This window comes from Pezoporus wallicus, unplaced genomic scaffold (assembly GCF_028554395.1).
Source record: "Pezoporus wallicus isolate ANWC-B61680 ecotype Strahan unplaced genomic scaffold, APGP_CSIRO_Pwel_v1 contig_2871, whole genome shotgun sequence".
Classification (NCBI taxonomy): Eukaryota; Metazoa; Chordata; class Aves; order Psittaciformes; family Psittacidae; genus Pezoporus; species Pezoporus wallicus.
The window spans coordinates 3,482,550-3,504,018 of NW_026640775.1; the positions used below are offsets into that span (position 1 = coordinate 3,482,550).

Consider the following 21,469-nt stretch of genomic DNA (forward strand, 5'->3'; position numbering starts at 1 on the left):
CACATTCAGAGGATGAGTCATTAAGAGGCCAATTCTGCAAAGTGCTCCACACTTCTCTGCAGCTCTGCACAGGAAAAATGAAGCAGCGATGTAAATCAAGAAAAAGTACCCTTTGCAACTGTCCCACAACCAACTGCTATGAGCTTTTTTCTTTCTTTCCTCAGCCCACACATGAGGGTTCAGATGTCAGCAGCAGAACAAGTGATGTTCAAATTTAGGCCTGTCCACCTTTTCGATTATTCTTCTCAGCAACTGAAGGATACAAGGGGACAAATAACTGGGAAGATTACCGGCATCTTGTTGTTGGCTCTTTGTTTTGCTGTTGGCTAGCTGAACTATGATGTATCCTAGGTGGCTTTTCTGCTTTGGGAAAGGCAATCGTGATCAGGTCAGGCATGGACCTAATTGCTTTGTACTAAATAAACTTGCGCTGTGCAAACCATTTAGACCAGACGTAGAACATGTGATGTGGAAGCTATACTGTTATGCTATGGTAAGCAGGTGGGAAGCAAACCTCCATGTTTATTACTCAGCACTATTTGAGTTCTCATCAGCTTGCCTTGCAAGAACAAGACTCAACAGATGTAATCAACAGGAATTAATTCACACTGAGACATTTTAACAACACCCCTTAATCTTCAATCTGATTTCATCTTGGTTCACTTTTGAAGGGGTCAAGAAAGAGATGCATATTTGTCTTCAGGAGCTGGAAGCCTGAAAGAGCTGATAACCCAAGCAGTATATTTCTAGAGATTATCAGTAAATGTTGCAAATACTTAAAAGAGGACAAGCAAGAAATATTTTTAAATACTTCTTTTTACAGGCCTCACACCAAACAAACTACAACTTAGTTTAAAGCCAGAGCTGCAAGTTACTGGAAACCATAGTCAATGGTTGCTCATTGGTCTTAATAGATGTCAGTTAAATGGGCAGGAATTTCAGAGTTCACAATGTTTCGCTTCTTCATGTCCAGTTTTTCTGTTTTGTTTTTTTTCCTTTAAATTTAAAAGTGTTTATTAATCTACAGTAATAAATTAATGTAGTGTGGATTGGCTTTTTTTGTTTATTCGTTTGTTTAAAGTGTATGGCATAGCATGTCCTGTTAACAAAAGTTTGACTAAAGAATTATGGAAAAGGCTTTAATAATTTAAATACTTGTTCAGCCATATGGAAACGTACAATCTGATTTGTGTTCTGTGGGAAGCCAACAGTTGCTATAAACTTGACAAATTTTGAAACCTTACGTACGTTATTAAATACAACAATTTGCTAAAGTAATACTAACACTCACCCTGTTACAATTTGTCATACTTGAGATGCTTAGAGATGAGTCAGGGATGCAAAACTCTAATAGTGATCAAAATTCCTCTACAGTTGAGGAGGATGCAGCACTGGAGTTTAGTGCTGCTATCTCTAAAAATACAATCACTTCATCCATATGCGAGGAAATGTCATTAAAATATTACACAGAACAGAAGACATAACATAATAGCTTGGTTCATTAGTATTTTTTTCCATGTAATGCTTTATAAAACAGACAAAGTGGAAAAAAAAAATCAGACATGTATATATTATGATGAAGTACATTGTTCTTATTTAAATAAATTTCCTTGAGGAATATCTTCTTAAGATGTGAAAATTAACCACTAGTATTTGTCTCACTGTATAAAAGTGACAGTAGTAATTATAAAGAACCTGATGGTCCTATGAGTATTTTCTCCTATTCTTAAGTTTCCACAGCAAAAATATTAAAATTTGCAATATTACCAAAAAGATGCAAACCTGTCAAATATATTACTCTGAAGTAAATTAACAATTAATTTAATAGCTCTTATGGTAGGTTCTTATAAGTGGACAGTAGTAATGGTTTTCTATATAAAATCTATCAAAAATTGTCGGAGAAAATATATGAAGCATAGCTGATAGCTGATGCAATCTGCAATATGGCCACAGAGAAATTGCAGATCAAAGTTAGCTCTTGTGCAGAAACATCCACCATGAGTTCACTAATTTCATTTTTCACTGGAGAAGAGCAGGATGTTTCCATAATGCAACCATCATAGGAAACTGATTCAACGCTGTACTTTAAGCTTTACCCGTAGTTGGAACTTGCAAGAGTTTAGATTTTTTTGGTGCTGTGGTCTCTCTTGCTCTCCAGAAGGCTACGTAAATATAAAAATCTTCACCACAAAGACAGCTCTCCCTAAAGCACTGGCAACTTGTCTTAGTAGAAGACTGTTCAAAACAAAAGAAAGGGACAAATTTAGATAGTCTGGTAAAACCACGTAGGTAAAGCAATACAGTAACACTACACAAAACAGAGAACCAGGTTGTCGTTAGAAGCTGAGATATTTGTAGCCTATGACTTGCAGACACACATGCATGTAAACTTGTGGAGCTCAGAGGACCCTTTGCAGATCTAAAGGTGTACATCTGTGCAAGTCTTTTTAAGCTTAAGCCAGTAGCTAAGGTCTTGCACCAGTGAAGGCAAAGTGCACTTTCAACTACGCTGAATAGCAAAAAATATCAAATGAGTGATTCTACCCAGCCTCAGGCATTTAGGTAAAGCACCTAGACAAGGACCTAATTAACCTAGGCTCTGTACATCAACCACAGATGGAAAGCTGCAGCTTCAAGAAGGTGCTTCACTGTTGCCCAGGTAAAGGGTGATGGTGTTCCTAGCTCAGATATCTTAGCCAGGTTACTGAAATTAGCGCTGACAACCAGCTGACGGTCTCCCTGTAGAAGAGTCCTCCTAGCAAAGTCCACAGAGCTTTAACCACTTACATTATTAAAGATAACCAATATATGTGTGCTCTGCTCTAGTAGGCCTGTTTCCAGCACTGGGACTGGCCAGAACTGTTTGTGGCTATTCACCTAAATTAGAATCATAGAATAGTTAGGGTTGGAAAGGACCTTAAGATCATCTAGTTCCAACCCCCCTGCCATGGGCAGGGACACCTCACACTAAACCATGTCACCCAAGGCTCTGTCCAACCTGGCCTTGAACACCATCAGGGATGGAGCATTCACAACTTCCCTGGGCAACCCATTCCAGTGTCTCACCACCTTTACAGTAAAGAATTTCTTCCTTATACCCAATCTAAACTTCCCCTGTTTAAGTTTGAACCTGTTACCCCTTGTCCTGTCACTACAGTCCCTAATGAAGAGTCCCTCTCCAGCATCCCTATAGCCCCCTTCAGATACTGGAAGGCTGCTATGAGGTCTCCACGCAGCCTTCTCTTCTCCAGGCTGAACAGGCCCAACTTCCTCAGCCTGTCTTCCTATGGGAGGAGCTACAGTCCCCTGATCATCCTTGTGGCCCTTCTCTGGACTTGTTCCAACAGTTCCATGTCCTTTTTATGTTGAGGACACCAGAACTGCACACAATACTCCAGGTGAGGTCTCACGAGAGCAGAGTAGAGGGGCAGGATCACCTCCTTAGACCTGCTGGTCACGCTCCTTTTGATGCAGCCCAGGATATGGTTGCCTTTCTGGGCTGCGAGCACACACTGAAGCCGGCTCATGCTCATTTTCTCATCCACCAGCACCCCCAAGTCCTTCTCTGCAGGGCTGCTCTGAATCTCTTCTCTGCCCAACCTGTAGCTGTGCCTGGGATTGCTCCAACCCAGGTGTAGGACCTTGCACTTGCCTGGTTAAACTTCATGACGTTGGCATCAGCCCACCTCACAAGTGTGTCGAGGTCCCTCTGGATGGCATTCCTTCCCTCCAGCATATCGACTGAACCACACAGCCTGGTGTCATCGGCAAACTCGCTGTGGGCACACTCAATCCCACTGTCCATGCCACCAACAAATTAGGAAAGCGTTCTGCTTTCTATGGAAATTGCTGGCAGTTTTATAATTTCCCTCTCCCCACTGGCTGGGCATCAGAACAGTTCCCTTTTGAAATTTGTCAGTGTTTATTTAGTTCAAATTCTGAATGGAAACTTGTTTCATTTTTCTTCAGACACAAACTTTTAAAGGACTTTTTAGTCAATTAGTTGACACTCTTAAGTCAGGAATAGAGTCTATAAATTTTCACTGCCTTATTCTGACCAGTGAAAGCCAGGAGAACAAAACCCCACAGATTCTCCCATAGCAAGAGGAAAGCTCCAGTACGTTAGTTAGTGGATGCCTCCCTCTGGTCCTTGAGGTCCTCCACAAAACGGAGATGTTCTCTAACTGTAAGCTACTCGTTCTTGGGAAAAGCTTTGTGTCTACAGATGCATTCTTGGGAAAAGCTTTGTGTCTACAGATGCTGGTCTATGCACTGCTGATGCAACTCACCTTTCATGGGAGGTCATAGTGCTGCTGCAGGATTAGCTGTGGCGTGGTTGAAGGTGAATACAAGGACATTTGATTTTTAATCATTCCCAAACAGAGTAATACAGAGTACCCTTGCTTCTTACTTCTCAACAACAAGGCGACTTTACCTGCTTTCCAGTTTATGTCTGTACAACTGAGAACTGGCCCCTGGTCCAGCCTTTAGAAGAGCTACGCTGCAGCTGGAGATGTAACTGGATGATTCCAAACCATCTAAGAGCAGCACAGTGAGCACTGCCACCTTATTTCTATTCAACAAATGCATGCCAAGCATATAACATTAATGAAGATATACTGTACCTCTGGCTGTCAGCATCTTGATGTGTTTATTTCCTTTTAATCTTAATTAAAATACAAAAGATAAAGGTGGTTAAAACATTGTAACATATCACTAATTTAGAGCACCATTTCAAAGAAACCCATGCAACAAAGGTACTACTGCTCCAAAAGCACCAAAATATATTTTGGTGTATACTATTATTGCTCTTCATTTTTTTGTTTTGCAGCAATTTTTGGAAGCACCACGCAGTAACTCATCTCTGTGCTGTATGCATCTGACAACATCATTTTGCTGTATTAAATCTAAACAATATTACACGACTTCATACTTACACGTTTATGAGTTGTGTATTAAGTACCTATAATCCTAATGATTTTTTGCACTGTTTTACATGGAAACGAAACAGCTTCCACTGGGTTTCTTATACAAACAGAAATAAATCTGAAAGCAAGCACTTACTAACTGTTATTACTGGAATTCACCACAATGCAAGTAAACACCTTCAAAACAAAAAATAGCATGATGGCTCTGCAAGTGCATCTAGCACAGCCTCTTAGTCCTAACAGGATTTTGTTTTCTTTGAATTCACAAAGCACTCAGAGCATGGAGAAGCTGTTCAGAAGACAATGTACCACATTGTCAGCATCTGTTCTAGGGTCCTTCTGCAAAAGTGTGTTAGATTTTAAATAAACGGGCACAATCACTTTAATGGTTATAAATAGCCCCACTGCCTAAAGAGGCTCCAAGGCTAGCCAGTCTGTCTGAAATAATAATTGATTTTTAAAGAAAATGCATCCTACTCGATTAAAATTAAACTGAAAAAGTAGGAGAAATGCAATATACATCCTTCCAATACCTTTCGATGCAGCTTTCGTCTGACTGGAAACCATGGCAGCCGCATCCGATGGCAGGCCAACATACACGCCACCATAGTTCCTGATTTAAGGAAACATAGAGACATCAGAGCTTAACTGTACAATGTCAACATCCCACAGCAGCATCACAAAGACCATGGACGGTCAGAGAGGGCACCTCTGCACGAGTATCCACAGAGGAACCCTCTCCTATCACGATGGGGAAAGTGCCACCAAGGTCCATGTGCTTGCTAATACGGTGCCAGGCTAAACAACCTTGAGGCTAGATGTTACTCTTAAGGGAGGACCAAAGTCTGTGAAAGGAGATATTTTTCACTCAATTTCTTAAATTTTTCATTAAATCCCATTAAAACTATCTTGTGACAATAAACCCCACCTGCCCAGCTTCTTCTGGGCGCCGAATACGTCCAACTGATGAGAGCCAATCTGATAGCAATGTTTTGACACCGCAACCACTGAAGCACGTCACTTCAAACAAAGCACACCAGTTAAGCAGCTTTGACCTCTCCTCATTAATAAATAGGACTTGCATCCCCATGTTTAAGGCCCTTCAGGGCCTTACAGAACATGCTTTCTGGCTCCGAGGCCTGTATGAAAAGCAGGGAGGTGAAAAACTGGGTCCTTAAAAGCCTCTGCCATGCCTGAAGCTACTTGCAGAGACTTCCATTACACTGCTCTGCCCTGTTAGGTGCCACATTATTTACACCTCCTCCAGCCCCTGCAGCTCAGAGTTGTTTGTTTGTTTGTTTCTGTTTTGTCTGATGATATACTTCCATACTTCCTTCAATTTCCAGCCCAGTGGAGATCTCCCACAAGTGCTAATGCCATTCTTTGTGGCAGGGCTGGCGTGAAGGCAGGGATCCCTGGCCTTACTGAGCACATCACCTACAACTGTGAGATAACGTGCTCTTCTTGCTGGAAAGTTCCACTCTCCCCAACTCACTAACAGAGTGGTGGCACTCATCAATACTGGGCTCTGTGTGAGATCACCTCCTCTCTCTTCTTTTTCTCTGCTTTGCTGGTGTTGGTGAGAATTAGGAGGAGGGAAAGAAGGAGAAAGAACTCATTGCAGCCAATTGTAAATAAAGCCAGCCTCGATACAGCACCTACCTCCTTTTGTCATCATCTGATACAGATTCTTCTGCTCTGTAATATCAAAAGATACAAAGCACATTAGGAGATTTTTTCTTTCAGGTACTTCATGACCATCTGGCTACATTCAGGAAAAAGGGAACAAGGGGATTATTATCACTGATCCCAGTTCAGTTCAGGTCATCTACCATTCAATAAAGTACTCCCAACAGGCGCAAAAAAAAAGTGACAATTTTCCAATCTAATGTGAAGAAGAAAGAAAAGGACTGAAACCAGATGCAGCTTACTTTTCATGGCCCCTGCCAGTGATGCCTGAAAGTAGATTTGGGAGCTGAAACAGCTGAATTGATGCTTTTCCTAAGTGAGTCCCCACACTGCCTCACACATGACAGGAACACAAAGGTTCTGCACATGAGTATGAGCTGCTCTTCCACCAAAAGAGGACTGGAAGGGACTGGGCATCTGTGCTGGCATGGGATTAACAATGAAGAGAGATAAACTTTCACAGCAGATATTACAGAACCTTTCCATAGACTGAGGTACTGCAATTCCTGAAGCCAGAGACATTTGCAAACCAAATAACTGTTACTAATCCTTTACAAATGGGCAATCACTGAGGTTTGACTCCCCCCTGCTACTGTCCAGTGTGGCTGAACCAGAGTAGGGGGTAAAATAATCAGTGTCAATGTGAAGGCAAATGTAGTATGGAAAAGACAGAAAAATTATTCTTACTCCCAGAACGTATAGTGCCTGTGGTGCAGTCTCTGTTTCCCAGCATCAGCCTTCACATAAATCACTCACCCACCTTTGATTAAACATTTGGACTTTGAGCTCCGCTTTGGCTGGGTATGGATTGAGGCAGCAACTGAACTTTAGCTTGGTCTGCAACCTACGAACCTAGCCATATTAACAGAGGCAAGATAACTTCATTGCTGTTAAATCCACAGACATCCTTTATTCCTTCCCTACAACTGCCCGAGCAAGGGTCCCACACTGCAACTGCACAGGGAGCCATGAGAGACAGGTGCCCGGGGATGGCTGCAAACAGCAAAGGAGGCACCATGACAGAGGAGAGCTCTGCTGTGGAAATGTTAATGCACAGGCTGTTCATCCTCACCTGAATGTTCCCACTGAAGAACCAACTGCTTGAACTATGGGGGCAATGCAAAGATGTTCCCCATCATGAGCTGATTCATGAATTTCTGATCTGCTCCCCAGGCAATAAAACCCAGGAATAGACTTCACACAGTATTAGGGCTAAATCCATACTGTAGCCTTGAAAGGCATTTCTGAACTATGATCTTAAACAATAATATATGACATTTCTTACCATAATTAATTTATTCTAAAAGGTAGATGTGCCTCATGTTTAATCATAAAGGCTGTATGTTATTACTGATGCCCAAAGTCAATGGGATTTTGGCCTGAAGTGCAGAGACCTCATAGCAAGATGCAGCCTCAAATGCAAGAAAACACCCTTTAAGCAGCAGTCAGCACTCTCCTGGGAGGGTAGCAAATGCCTTAAAATACTGCTACATGCTAGAAATTATCTTTCTTACACTTGCCAACTTTCTAAGCAACAGAGCATTACCAACTATCCTTTCTGTGTCACCACAGTGAACAGGGGTACGCAGGTCCTTGTGAAAGTGGAGGATTAGGGTAAACTTGAGTATGCTGCAGTTCTGCTAAATGGTATTCAAGCAGGGCATAGCACTGAGTGGGGCAAGCCTCCTGGTCTGCTGCCTTTGCCTAAGTGTTGCCACTCAAGAGAGACTGAGTATAAACTCCTTATTTTCTGGTCCTCCCTGGAGGAGCTGGTGCCATTTCAGAAGTCATTTCCCACCTCTTCTGACCCCACGTAGCCTAAGCCTCCTTTCAATCCTCATGCGTGCAGCCAGAAAAATGCAGAAGCAGTTTTCCTTGAGGACTGTGAAGCTGCTCTGTCCTAATGTGGGCCAATTCCAGCTGAAGAAAGTGGAAAACCTGTGTGTATCAGTGGGTAGAAAAAAGCCTGCATTTTTAGCAGAAAAAAAATGACCACACTTTAAGAATAGGATTTTAGGTGCCAAAAGATCACAAACAATCATTTCTGCTGAACCAACTGAATGTCTCACAGGATTGATTTTCTCATACAACTGGAAACATTTTCTATAACCCAGATTAACCATTATTCAGATAAAAGAATCCTTTAAAAGCACTGGCAACTGCATACACAGAGCAAAGCTTCTAAAAAGGAGTTGTAAGAATAATAATCAATATTGTCCAGCAAGAAATTAATGTCAATGTTTTATTAAAAAAAGACTCTACTAAGCAACAGGGCTATTTTCTCCTGTTCTAGAAATGTTTTGTAATGGGGCATCACTGGACTATTACTGTTATTCTCTCACCAAAACAAGTTATCTAAGTCTATGATTAAGCAGACTAGAGGGTTTTTTTAAACATTCTGCTTTCTTCTTTTCCACTGAATCGCTACAAATCAAAGTCCAGTTTTGCACTGCCTTTTCCCTTAAATGTGCAACAGCATATATAACCTGGGATTGTACAGGCCACAGCTTTTGGGCTGGGTGATGATTGCGTGCAATCTGTTGTACTCCGGCTAGAAAAGAGGAGGTAAGCAGAGACAGGAGGAACATCGAAGCAGGTGGTGGCTGCTACACACATCCCACCCCTTTCTGGGGACTCCTTTCTATGCAGCATGGGATATATTTATGCACTTTGCATATTCACACACCTCCTCCCTTTACACACAGCAGCTTAAGGCCCCATTTTGGAAGGTGCTACTAATTTCACATGTTGAAGTGTACAGGTGCTGGGTGAACACGGGTGACTCCAGGGAGCAGAGCTACAACAGCAACACTCAACTGCATGGAAACAAGAATGGAAAGAAGTTCCTTTGGTTTCGGCAGTACTCCCATTGCCACATCTTCCAACATGTCTTTACCTTCTTCTCATGTCAGGGATAAAGGAAGAATCTAGCATAAAAAATATCTTTGAATACCTCCATTTACACAGTCCTCCAGGAAGAAGAAGCTAGGATAAGCTTTTCTGCACCAAGAATAAACAGCAAAAGGTACTTAGCACTTCGATGTGTTTTGTACTAATCTGCTGCTATGTTGCTGCATCTTCCCTCAGATGTTGCTGACATCTACTGCAGAGGAACTGAGAGCCCATTTTCAGCAGGTAGCATAGGTGGAGTCCTGTAGCCAGATTTAACAGCAAATCCACGTAGCAGTATTCTGTTTTCAGGTAGAATAAATGTTTCTTTGGTAAGGATTTGTCCATCCCTACAGGCTTCCTGTCATCCTCTTAAGTCTGAAAAATGTATTTGGTTCAGCTGTCAGTTCTTACATCCATCAGTCCTATGTCCATTTGGTAAAAGAAGTATGGTAAAAGAAGCTGCCATTTTTCACATAATATTTTAAATATCAAATGATAGGCATTCACATTAATTCATTCCATCCACATTTTTCTTACCTCGACTTTTATGACCCTGTTCGTGCCAAGCATTATAGAGACTCTTTCTAGCTGTGCTCAGTAGTCCCATCAGAAATGATTCACTAACCTTTGCACAAGTGACAGACTACTTTGCCTCAATTTCTCAGCATTTCTTAGGAACAAGGGCTTGTCATTTGTATTTGATGGATTTCTTCACAATATTTTGAAAGAGGCTTGAACTGCTTTGTCCTTTCCTTCCTACTGTTACTAGTCTTCCTCTGAACTTAGCCACATTCTGAATATCACAGACATTGCATTTCTTTTCTAGCATACGCTTTAGTCCTCTTATATATAAGTTTTTCCAGTTAGTAGTGATGTACTTCTCTATATTAGTGGGGCAGAAGGTGGCCAATAGATTCACCACTGATTTGAGTATTGGAGTACAAAGGGCGACATCACTTTTCCAGACCATAGAGCCTTATGACCACATGGCCCTCCGTCTCAGAGCACTTTGCGTAGGAAGATCATATCACCATCCCTATCTAACTGATGCCTGAAAACACTCAAGGCCCAGAGGGCAAAGCAGCTTCCCTGCAGTCACCTGGGAGGCCTCAGAGCAGGATCCAGCACTCCCTCACTCTACAGAACTGCTCACTCCAGGAGACAATGGTGCCTTAGCAATGAGTCACAGTCAAGAAATGAGAAATCTCCAGCTAGAATAACCAGATTCTGTATCAAACAGTATGCTGTACGTAAGGACACACCTAAATGCTTTCCTGGACCAGAACTGATATGACTGAAATCTGATGGCGGTTTTCTGAAGAGAATTTTTTAACCTTTAGCTGGTAAAAGTGAAGTGGTGTGAAATAAAAGCTTGTATGGATCCATACTGTTAGTTATTATAAGTTTGCTATGCTCATTTCCATGAAACAAAAACAGTTTTTTCTGTTATTTTACCTCTGTGATAAAAATCTGCTGTTAAATACTAGGATGATTGATTTAGGACTTTTCAGGTCATCAGTGCCATTCCTCATTAACAGATCTATGCTTCTAATGTCTGACAAGAAGGCTCAACCATGCTATTACTCACACAGGTTGTTTGACTGGCTCCATTATACCTATCTGAATGAGTAAGGGTTCCAGGATTGACCCTTTCACTTTGTGTAAGTCTGCTTTAGTAATTAGTTTCTTCTAAGTTATCCCAATACTTTTTCGAAACATGACAGATGATCTAACACTAATAAGTAGGAAGTTCTCAACTCCTAAACCCTGGCTCTACAATTGCTTACATACACATAAGTAGTCCTACACATGCTCATGCCTTTAAGCTCAGAAACACGCCTACTAAATTCAGAGTTTAACAGTTCTTGCAGTAACTACTGAAGATCAAAGACAGACACGTTGTTCTAAGCCAGTCACTTAGATTGTCTAAATTGAGCAACAAAAGAAAGCCCTAATATAAATTAAAAACAGTGGGTTTGTATACACAGAAGCACTGAGGGCATGGATGCTGCAGGCTGTATGAAGGCGAGGTTCCCTGTAAGCTTGCCTTCTGTCATTTATTTATTGACTGACACCACAAACCCAGAAAACAGACTACACCGGTAACGCAGACCTCAAGAGTATCTGTGACAACAGCGTTTATCTGCCAAGTGAGACCTGTCGTTAGTTCTCAGCTGTGCTCTGTAATAGCCAGTGCAAGCTTGTTGTTGAGCTCTCCTCCCCACTTGTTTATCTGACTTGACAGCCCTCATTTCTACACCAGGATTCCTCTGTCTAATTAGAGCAGTTTACTAAATGAAGTAAACAGAAGAATGTTCCTATTACATAACATGAAAATCTCTCCCAGATCCCCCAGTCTTAAACTCTGGTGGCAAATACCAATTACACGAAATAGAAGAAGCAAGACCTCAAGAGGACCTCTTTAATGTTTCCTTTGATAGGAAAACAAATTTATGGCTGAATAAAGCTGGTCCTGTATATTTCTGCATCAGCAAATGAAAAAATGGGCTGAGAAAGGCTGATCTTTTGCTGCTGCTCTTCTGAAAACCAAAAGCTGGCAAGAGGCAGCAGGACAGCAGAGGTTAAGATCTTCCACATTTAGACAAAAACAGGATGGGTAGGGCTGCCCTCTGCTACCCAGTGTCAAAGATAAGGGAGAGAAAGAGGAGCCAATAGTTACTATCTTCAGTGCAGAGAATATCTAGAGAAGATGAGTGCTTTGAAAAGGAAGTCTGGATGAGTTAATGGGTCTCCTGCAAAGAGGGGAAATTTGCCTCAATGACTCTTTAAATCTCTCACAGGCATTGGAAATTTACGTGGTCTCTTCATAAGATGACACAGCCTTTGGTAAAAGGTATACTGGTATGTGACAGGGAAGAGTAGTCTGAAGCAACACAACCCCCTCTGGGAGACAATTCTCTCAACAGAAGCAGAAAAAGACATTTCTGCTGGAGAAATAATAAGGGAAGGAATCTGTAGAAAAATAAACAAGACATGAAGTTGTTTTGTGGAGATGGAAGCTGTCACTAAAGACAATAAACATCTGGTGGTGCTGATTATATGTTAGGAGCCAGATGAATCATGTATGACTAAATCTAGTATAAGGCTTGTAGGACTGAAGCTAAGTCCAGGGTTACATATTTGAAAAAGTAGAGTAAGTACTTACACATCTTTAGTGGTCCCCGTGGCACCTAGAATGAAAAGAAAAAAGTGCATGTTTACAAGACAATAGACAAAAACCCTCTAAACCAACCAATAGTGCAGTAAGCATTTTTCTGCCTTTCTGTCCTAAACGATGCAGAAATAACAACAGGAATTTTCTGTTGTCAGAAAACAGGTTTCTCATGATTGTCTAGTTTATTCTTAATGACTATGTATATCATCCCTTAAGTGTATCACGCTTAGGTCTGAGCCAGATTCTCAGTGGGTGAAAAGGATGCTGCTGTGGACCAGTGCTCAGTCACTCAGGATGAGAGCAACATAACATAAAATTCGTATTTCTGAATTTTATATACTTCACATTGCTCAGTCTTCTGATGGTTTTGTCTGCTACAAAGGCACCACAACTAACCAAGCAGTTATTCCTGAATGCCTGCTTATTTTGCTGGTTGATTCGGCTGTAGACTCGGCACTACCTGCGTAAACTGCTGCTCCATTCTTCCTGCCAGATAAACAAAGTTTCATAAAACAACTAGGCAGAACTAATATAAACACTGGGACACTATCCATCCAAAGCCCCAGACCTCTAAAGGGATCAACTAACCCTTAATTCACCTTGCAATCTGACCAAAAAGCAAAAAGACAACAGCTACCACTGGGCTGCCTGATCTGCGACTGATTTTGGGGTTTTGGTGACTCAGATGCTTCTTGCTGGGAGAGGAACATTCACTCAAATACAAACTCTTTCCTGTTCCTCCCAAGTTAGTAGAGCCATATTACTATTGCTAGCATATCATTCAGCTGAGTAACCAGCAAATTACCCCTGATATTAATTACACAAGGTAGACATTAGAGAACCATTCACTTCTCCTTTGCCTCACCTTCTCAGTACTTAGGTGGAAGAAGTTATCCAAGCTCACTCTGAAGAAACTACAGTTGTCATTCCAAAAGATTTTAGGGGTTTGGAAGAATGTTGGGCTTTTTCAGCTATGGAACTTCATTTCCTGAAAAACTTTATTTTTGCTGTTGAGAAATATCCATAAATATCAAGTATCTTTTGTCTCTCTCTGATGTGCAAGAATATGCCTTCTGCATCATTATTTTAATGCAGAGAGGAAGAAACAGCCCTGCAAGGCCTTCAAGCACTGAATGGATGGCTTGGTTGGCAGAAAACTTCTCCTTTTACAGCTAACTCTTGAACATAGTATCACTCTCAATTCCTATGACTTGACCATCCCTCCTTTTCCCAGCAACAGTGCAGAGTAGACTTGTAGAAGACATTTCTTTTGTTAGTATTGCTTCAAGAGTCAGCAAAATCTCAGTACAGCTATAGGTATGAGCAGAAACCCTCAATTAAGCTGGAGGGAGTACCTCTATGCACAACAAGCTCAGGTTCGTGCTTTAAAACTTTATTCTGTCGGGCAGCTTTCAAAGACATTTTTGCTTTACAGGCACATCTACATAGTACTACATATAAACCCTCCAAATTAATTTTGTGCAGGTGGAAGGTTGGCATTGCAGTACTGCATGCAAGCTCAATCTCGGATGGTGTAGGGAGATGTTTTCTGCTAGCAGGGCTAATTCATCCAGAGTCAGCTCAGCTATATACCTCCAGGGCTTCACCCTGAGCATCTAGACAGAGCCTAGGCATCAGCAACACCTCAGATAAGCCTAGATCGATGGCTGTAGCTAGCAGAATTTCTTACTTTTTCCCCAGAAGAAACTATTCCTGTGCTGAATAACAGAACAACAACTTTCTCATTTTTCTCAACCTAAGCTCACTGCAAACAAGCTCAGTTTCTTCAAAAAGATTCATGGTCCTTTGTGAGGCCTTTACCAAGCCTTTTCCAAGTCTGAGCTGAGGTCTCAGCACTTTGGATCCTCATTTGCAAAACTAATACTTTTCCTGCAGGAAGTATACCAAAAGTAAGGAGTGTTAACACACAAAATGAAACTTCAGCTGAGCGAGAACTGTGCGCCTACAGTACTGCTATATTTCCCAGTGGTGATGCTCAAGCTCTAATCAATGCTGTGCCCATGTGCAATACCATACCTGCATCCAATGCATTATGGTACATATACATTTGCACTCTGCGGACAGCAGCCGTTGCTCAGACCCATCAACTTGGGCTTTGTGTAGAGCTATGAACTTGCATTTGAGAACAGAGATGTGCCACTAGCATTCAGACCTGGCAGCACTTGTTTCCTTTGAATAATAAAGAGGGTACCACTGCTGAAAAATCACTGCAGCATTTTGAAATGCTCCTCAAACAAAAAAAAATTGAGAACTAAGTATGAGGAAAACAAATTCACCTTTTAAGAGATAATTTTTACTATTAATAACAGTTAAAAATATAGAATAAACAAATAGTTTGTTATTTATTGTTTTTATAAGCAAAAAGAACCAGGTTGTCCTCACTTCCAGCAGTGGGATTCCATTGATTTCAGTGACGTTATTTCTGATTTTCACTAGCAAAAGTGAAACAACAGTTTGGTCCAAATTCACTTGGTACCACAACAGTACCTGAATATGTACCTGAAAGTATTTTCAGTTCACAAAGCAGTTCTCTTCCTGGAAGAGTTCCGAGCTTGCAAATGAACACCACTTCAGTTAGGTGGCCCATAAGTACCTCTGTGTAAAAGCTCATAAGGTTTTCTTAATATTAGGGAGCCTGAACACTCCTTATACATAGATTTTATTTCACAAGAAAGTCAGCAACATCTCAGTTTGTACAGACATGTTTGTTTTTAAAGTCCAAGACATTCACTCTCACCCGTTACTTCACTGACATATTTCTCTAACTCTTCCATGTTTAGTGATCAACACATTATTTTACAGCCACCCAAGTTCGTCCTGCCAGAAGTTCAGCCAAAGAATCTTATTTACTACTGACTCACAAGCAGTACATAGCTGTTCCACAGCAGCAAGGCTTAGTGCTTTCATAGCCATGATGTTTTAGATAGATGACTTGTGAAAAGCCTCACGTATTTGAAAGCTTGTCCATTTTTTCCCACTATATCAGCTTGGCCTAAAAAAAAAAGCCACACTTGACCCTACAAACCTTGTCTTGATAGGCTCACAATTTGTTTTTCCAAAACCTGTCTAACCTCAGCAACAGACTGAAGGGTAGCCAAGAAGCCACATCCACAAAAAATGGGCAGTGGTGAATTGTCCTCAATAACCTCTCTGCTCACACCATCTATGTAGTAGGAACATGAGCATTTTAGAGCTGCAGGAGGAGAAGGAATAGTACAGCCTGCAGAATAAACAAGGCCCATTTAGCCATACATTGCTCTGAGCTCAAGTAAATACAGAAAAACATTCTGTCTAAAGGAGTGGAGCTGTGATCCCTCAAAAATCCCCATAACATTTAAACAGTTACAAATGAAGAAGGATGAGAACGTATCCCAAAGCATCTTCCACTCGGTGAGAGGGGGATTTTCATTTTCAAAACAACAGCAGCTTGTTACTGGTGACCCTGCAGGATTTCAGTAAATGCAGGACAAATACAAAAGATGGTTGAAAGAAATTGTTGACCACAGATGATATTCCTCTGTGTTGAGAAACACAACGTAAGTCAACATGGAAGACAAAAACTTCAGAAAAACATAAAAGGATGAGAGGCAATCATCTACATGCATAATAACATGGATACAAAAAATGCCAGTATCTGACCTTACAGCAGACTAGGAAATACTTTCCCATTCATTTTTATGGACAATTTCCTACAATATTTTCTTGCAAACACTTCAAATTACAAAAAGCAAATAAACCGCTCAAAATTACACATACGTGCATGCAACAGTTATGATAAAGAGTCAGTTTTCTATTGTGGGCTCCTTTCTGATTTGCTCCGAAAAAAACAATACGGAACCAAGTACTACCATCAATGAAGGACAGAATGATATTGATTTACTATTGATTTACTTCAAATTGATTACTTCTTCAACTCATGAGGTGACAGTTCTGTACATATATTTGACCTGACCAACCATTAATATTAAAAATTGGTTGGATTTTAAATAGAATGGCAGGATGATTTCCTGGCCATTCCACCAAACTTAATGAAGCTGTTTAAGCTTTGTGTGAAAGTTCTCCTTTATCATAATTTGGCTGTATTTGAAGCTTTCCACAGACTAACAGCTCCTCTGTATATTCAACTACACTGCTAGCCTTCACTGAGTACCATAACTTAAGGTGCTGTCATTGCTACTACAATTCATATAGAAAGGACAAGGCAGTTAAAAATTGATAGCAAAGCAGCACTCGAATGGAGGGCAATACCTTAACTCAGAAAAAAAAAAAGTATATTAATTTTTAAGGGCATATTTTTAAAAGACAAAAAAAAGAAGAGCTATTTTGGAGATTCTAAAACACCAGGAAATAAAATTAAAGAGGGATATGTAAAGCAAGGCTAAAAAAAAATAGGAAAATAGCAATTTCTTGATGAAACTCTCTATCAGTAATGGGAAATTTTTAAAGTATAATCTACATCTAACACATAAAATAGGTGATTTAAGAAGGATGCATATACATGGAACCATGGAATGGTTTGGGTTGGGAAGGAGCTTGAGAGCATGTAGTTCCAATCCCCCTGCCATGGGCAAGGACTCCTCACACTAGATCAGGTTGCTCCAAGCCCCATCCAACCTAGCTTTGAACGCTTCAACGGATGGGGCAGCAAGTTTACTTGGATAACAGAAGTTGCCATTTCTCAACTGAGGAGGCTTTTGCCAGTGTCGGATGTTCTGGAAGGAAGATTGAAACACTATGATTTATATTGGTGTTCTGGAGTACCACGCCACAGACAGAAATGTTATTCTAGATTATGCCTATTAGTTTAGATCTTGCAGACCATAGGGCTGTTAGCTCCTCTGATGTCATTCTAGCCATGCAACAGAAGATAATATCATTAGTTGAACTATCATTACATATACATCTGCTTAGCAAAAAGCAAGTTAGGCTACAATAGAAATTTCACCAGAGTAAGAAAATGGGGACTAGAGTAACACGTTTAATGTCTTCTGTGAAGTATGGTACAATATTACCCTTAGTCATATAATATGACAGAGCGTTACAGGTTAATTATATCTTATGTACCTTTAGCTTTGACATTACTGACTGTAGAATAGTCATAACTTTAGCGCTAAAGATCTAGTCACACTGTGCAAACCACACACTTAATTTGTATTTACACAGTATTCATGTATTTTGGTAAATAGTGAGTTGCACTTTCCTTAAAAGCTCTAGGATTCTGATTAAAAATGGTACCTCTTCTTCCCCTGCATAAAACAACTTTATTTTTATCAGACACACTTTTTAAGGAATGCTAAATGGAAAAAATAAATAGTAGATATCTGACTTCTTACTTTTATTACCAGTTGTTTGTTATTTTAAGATGACAGACTGCATAGAGTTATTCCTGTCTGACAGCAGTGAAAGTGAGAAGAAAACCGGACCTTTCAAAGCTGTATTTGCTTTGGAAAGGTCTATCAGTACAATAATACTAATTACATGTTTTTCATGAAGTTGTTTTTCACCTGCACTAAGCCATTGGAGATCCATGGGCTATTTCTAAAGAGTATGCAAAAGGTTGCCACAAAACGCACACTGAAATATTTTATGAGAAACAGTACATGAAAGCTGAACTACCAAAGGGGTCATACCTTCAGTGAAAACATTTTAGGAACCTGCAAGGCAAAACCTGTTGAAGATAACTGTTTTTAATGCAACCATTGACACATTTAAACAAACACCTTTAGTTCAAAATAATTCACTAAATAATAACTGCTGTCAGAGTTAAGTCTACCTGACATTTACACATTTGTGGCCTGTTACAAGTTCCACAGGGTGGCCAGACATACATTAACCAAGAAGCTACCACAAAGGGATCAATAATGAACTCAGAATTTTCCTCTGAAGTTCTCTGATGCTAGCTCTGGTGCTTTTACCCAGCAAATAGAAATAGGATGAGAACAAGCAGCATCACAGCAGTTTGGAGCTGGCCATAAACATTGGTCATATACTGAAACAACTTCCAGTCACAGCAAGACAGGAATCAACCAACAGGCGAGAATTACAGTGTGCAAATAGGACAACTCTAATAAGAGTGCTGGAAGTACAAGCAAATTCATACAGTGCATTCTTTATGGATGAGAGAGGCCTCTGATTATTCACACACATGATTATTCACACTCAAAGATATGCCCAGTTCTTCAAAGCAGGACTAGCACCAGCCAAGGCACCGCTGAAGCTCTGGATAAAGTAAGTCAAAACAGTAAGAGATGGAGACCATGTCTCCATCTAGTAACTCTAACTGGTCCAGCCACTATTTTGCTGGCAATTTCTAAGAGGTACTGAAGCTAAGAAGTGCATCTGAAAGACTAAATACAGGTACTGAAACAGGTGGCAGTGTTTGCCAAGTGCAGTTAGGATGAAAAATGATTGAGAAATGCTCATATTTACAAGCACATGGTGAAGGTCCACTTATCTATTTCCACATATTTTCCATTTTTGCAAGGGCTAGGGAGGAGGAGAGCACAACAGCACCATCTTCTCAGGTCTTATCTCTTTGGAAAATAACAATGAACAAATAAAGGAGCCAGATGGACACACCAGCCAGCGGTACACATCAGCATGCAGGAAGCCTCAACCATGGAATATCCTCCAACTTCTCCAGTAAGCAGAGGAGAAGAAGTGGAACAAATTCGTTTCAGAAGTGGCATTCGTGGCCTTATACGGAAGCAAAGAGGATGGAACGTACATCCCCGGCAGGATCCTTATGTCCAGTTCCTGGCCTGGGCTGGCTGTGTCCAGGACAGCTATTGTTGGAGGCAGGGATCATAACAGTGATCCTAAAGACAACCCGGGCACCTTAGTGCCAGGAAGCCTCAGTACCGCCCGGCGGGCCACATCACCCTCTATCCCTTGGGCAAGTGCATCAGCCTCGGGAAAGAAAGATGCTCGGGGAAGAAAAGAAAGAGTCGCGGGCAACGACCCCCGCGGCTCGGACGGGCATTCCCCAGACCGGCGGAGGGGGATGCAGCCCCACCAGGGATCGTGGGTGTAGGGGTGCCGGGGGTTCCTCACGCCGCCGCTCACCCAGCCCAGCCCAGCCGGCCCCGCACTGCCCACACCGCACCATACCGCCGCCGCCCTACCTCGCCCGCCCGCGCCGCCGGCCGTGGAGTTGCCGCAGCCCATGGGCGCTGCCCTGCCCGGCGCTGCGTCCGGCTGTGCGGAGCGGTACGGCACGGAGCGGCGACGGGAGGCAGCCGGCGGCGGGCGGAGCCGGGTGGGAGATAAAGCCGCGGGGACCCCTCCTCCTCTTCCTCCTTCTCCTCCTCCTCGTCTTCTCCCCACCCATCGCCGGAGAAACCGGCGGCCCCGAGCGCCGCCGCCCGGCCCCGCACTGCACCCCGTGTTCATCCCCGAGGAAACTCGCCCCCCCGCCTCCTCCGCTTTCCCGAGGATGGAGCTGCTAAACCGGCGATGAGGCTCGACACAGGGATAACGCTGCCGGACCCCGAAGGATCCCCACAGGGATGCTCGGAGAGTCCACTCCCAGTGGAGGGGCTCCTTGCCTCTCACGGCTGCTTCGGGACACCCGTCGTTCACCGCGGGGGAAACTGGTGGAACCCCAGATCCAGGCTGCAAGTCTACGGCTGCTGCTGTCAGTAACATCCAGTTCACCATCTTAAGCAAATATTTATTGGTCACTTTCAGTATTTCTCTTCTTATAGAATAATGACAGGTGAAACTGCCGACCCACTGGGTTGGTAAGAGCTACAGATTCACTATTCCAAATTAATATCAACAGCACTAAGAAATGTACAAGATGAGTTTACAAAGTGATTTTTTTTTCTAATTCAAAATTTGTATCATTTACCAAACTGAATTTTACTTATTTTTTGCTAATGCAAACCTTTCTTCCACACAGAGAAGTAAAATACTTCCAAACTTTGATGACTGACTCTTGCTCAGGCCTCTCAAATGACCATAGAGTGGAAACCCCAAAGATACAGCCAGATGGAAACACAAATACATTAGAGTAGATCGATAGATATGTCCCTGCTCAGTGCGGGGGCGGGGGGGGGGGGGTGGGGTGGACTAGATGACCTCTGGAGGTCCCTTCTAGCCCAAACTATTATATGATTCTACTTTGCTGCTACAACAAATCTGTTTAAGGCCTCAGAAAGATGTTTTTGGGGCGTCACATAAACACCAGTACAAGCATCACATATACATATGACTGATAACTGTCTTTATGGCAAAGAGGCCAGATAAAAAATGCTGCTGCCTGACTGTTCAGTCTATTCAGAGAAGAGAAACAAAGATACCTCAGTCCTTTTACAGACTTCCCCAAGCACACATATTAAAAACAAACAACTCCATAAATGGCAGAGTCAATAACGTCCAGTCCTCTATGGATCTTTGCCCTGGGGAGGCACACCTGCATGAGCCCACTGATGTCCAGCTAGCACTGAGCACACCTTAGAAAAGGGTGGGCATCTGTAGGATCTCCCTCCTCTGCCTGGCCATGACATTTGTAGGAAGTCAACAGGTCTTTGCCTACACCTCCCTGACAAACTGCCTGAACCTGAACAATCAGTTCACAATTTTAACAATTAGGCAGGGCTAATGGGCACATCGGCATGGCCCCATAACTCCTTCACCACCAGCAGCCCCCAAGCAGACAGGTGGCATCATTGTGTGCGTTTTGCTTCAGAAAAAACATCTTTCTGATGGCCAATTTTCTGAAAATCGCATATAGAAAAATATATCCTCAGGCTGAGCTTTT

The 21,469-nt window shown here is 41.9% G+C and overlaps 1 protein-coding gene across 1 annotated transcript; it reads right to left on the reverse strand.

Moving 5' to 3' along the window:
* Positions 1–1,970: 1,970 nt before the first annotated feature.
* Positions 1,971–20,099, reverse strand: CUNH12orf75 (chromosome unknown C12orf75 homolog). Its single transcript, XM_057420541.1, has 6 exons — positions 19,830–20,099; positions 12,676–12,700; positions 6,591–6,626; positions 5,462–5,541; positions 4,626–4,666; positions 1,971–2,235 (listed from the first exon to the last, which is right to left on the reverse strand). Exons 1-5 carry the CDS (start codon positions 20,095–20,097, stop codon positions 4,662–4,664), a joined length of 414 nt encoding a protein of 137 aa, XP_057276524.1. The 5' UTR covers positions 20,098–20,099; the 3' UTR covers positions 1,971–2,235; positions 4,626–4,661.
* Between the last annotated feature and the right edge of the window lie 1,370 nt (positions 20,100–21,469).

Coding starts and splice junctions, on each gene's coding strand:
- CUNH12orf75 (XM_057420541.1), bottom strand. CDS start 20,097: ATGAACACGGGGTGCAGTGCGGGGCCGGGCGGCGGCGCTCGGGGCCGC. Junction 12,701..19,829: donor CGGCGGCGCGGGCGGGCGAG/GTAGGGCGGCGG, acceptor TTTTCATTCTAG/GTGCCACGGGGACCACTAAA. Junction 6,627..12,675: donor ACGGGGACCACTAAAGATGT/GTAAGTACTTAC, acceptor TTGATATTACAG/AGCAGAAGAATCTGTATCAG.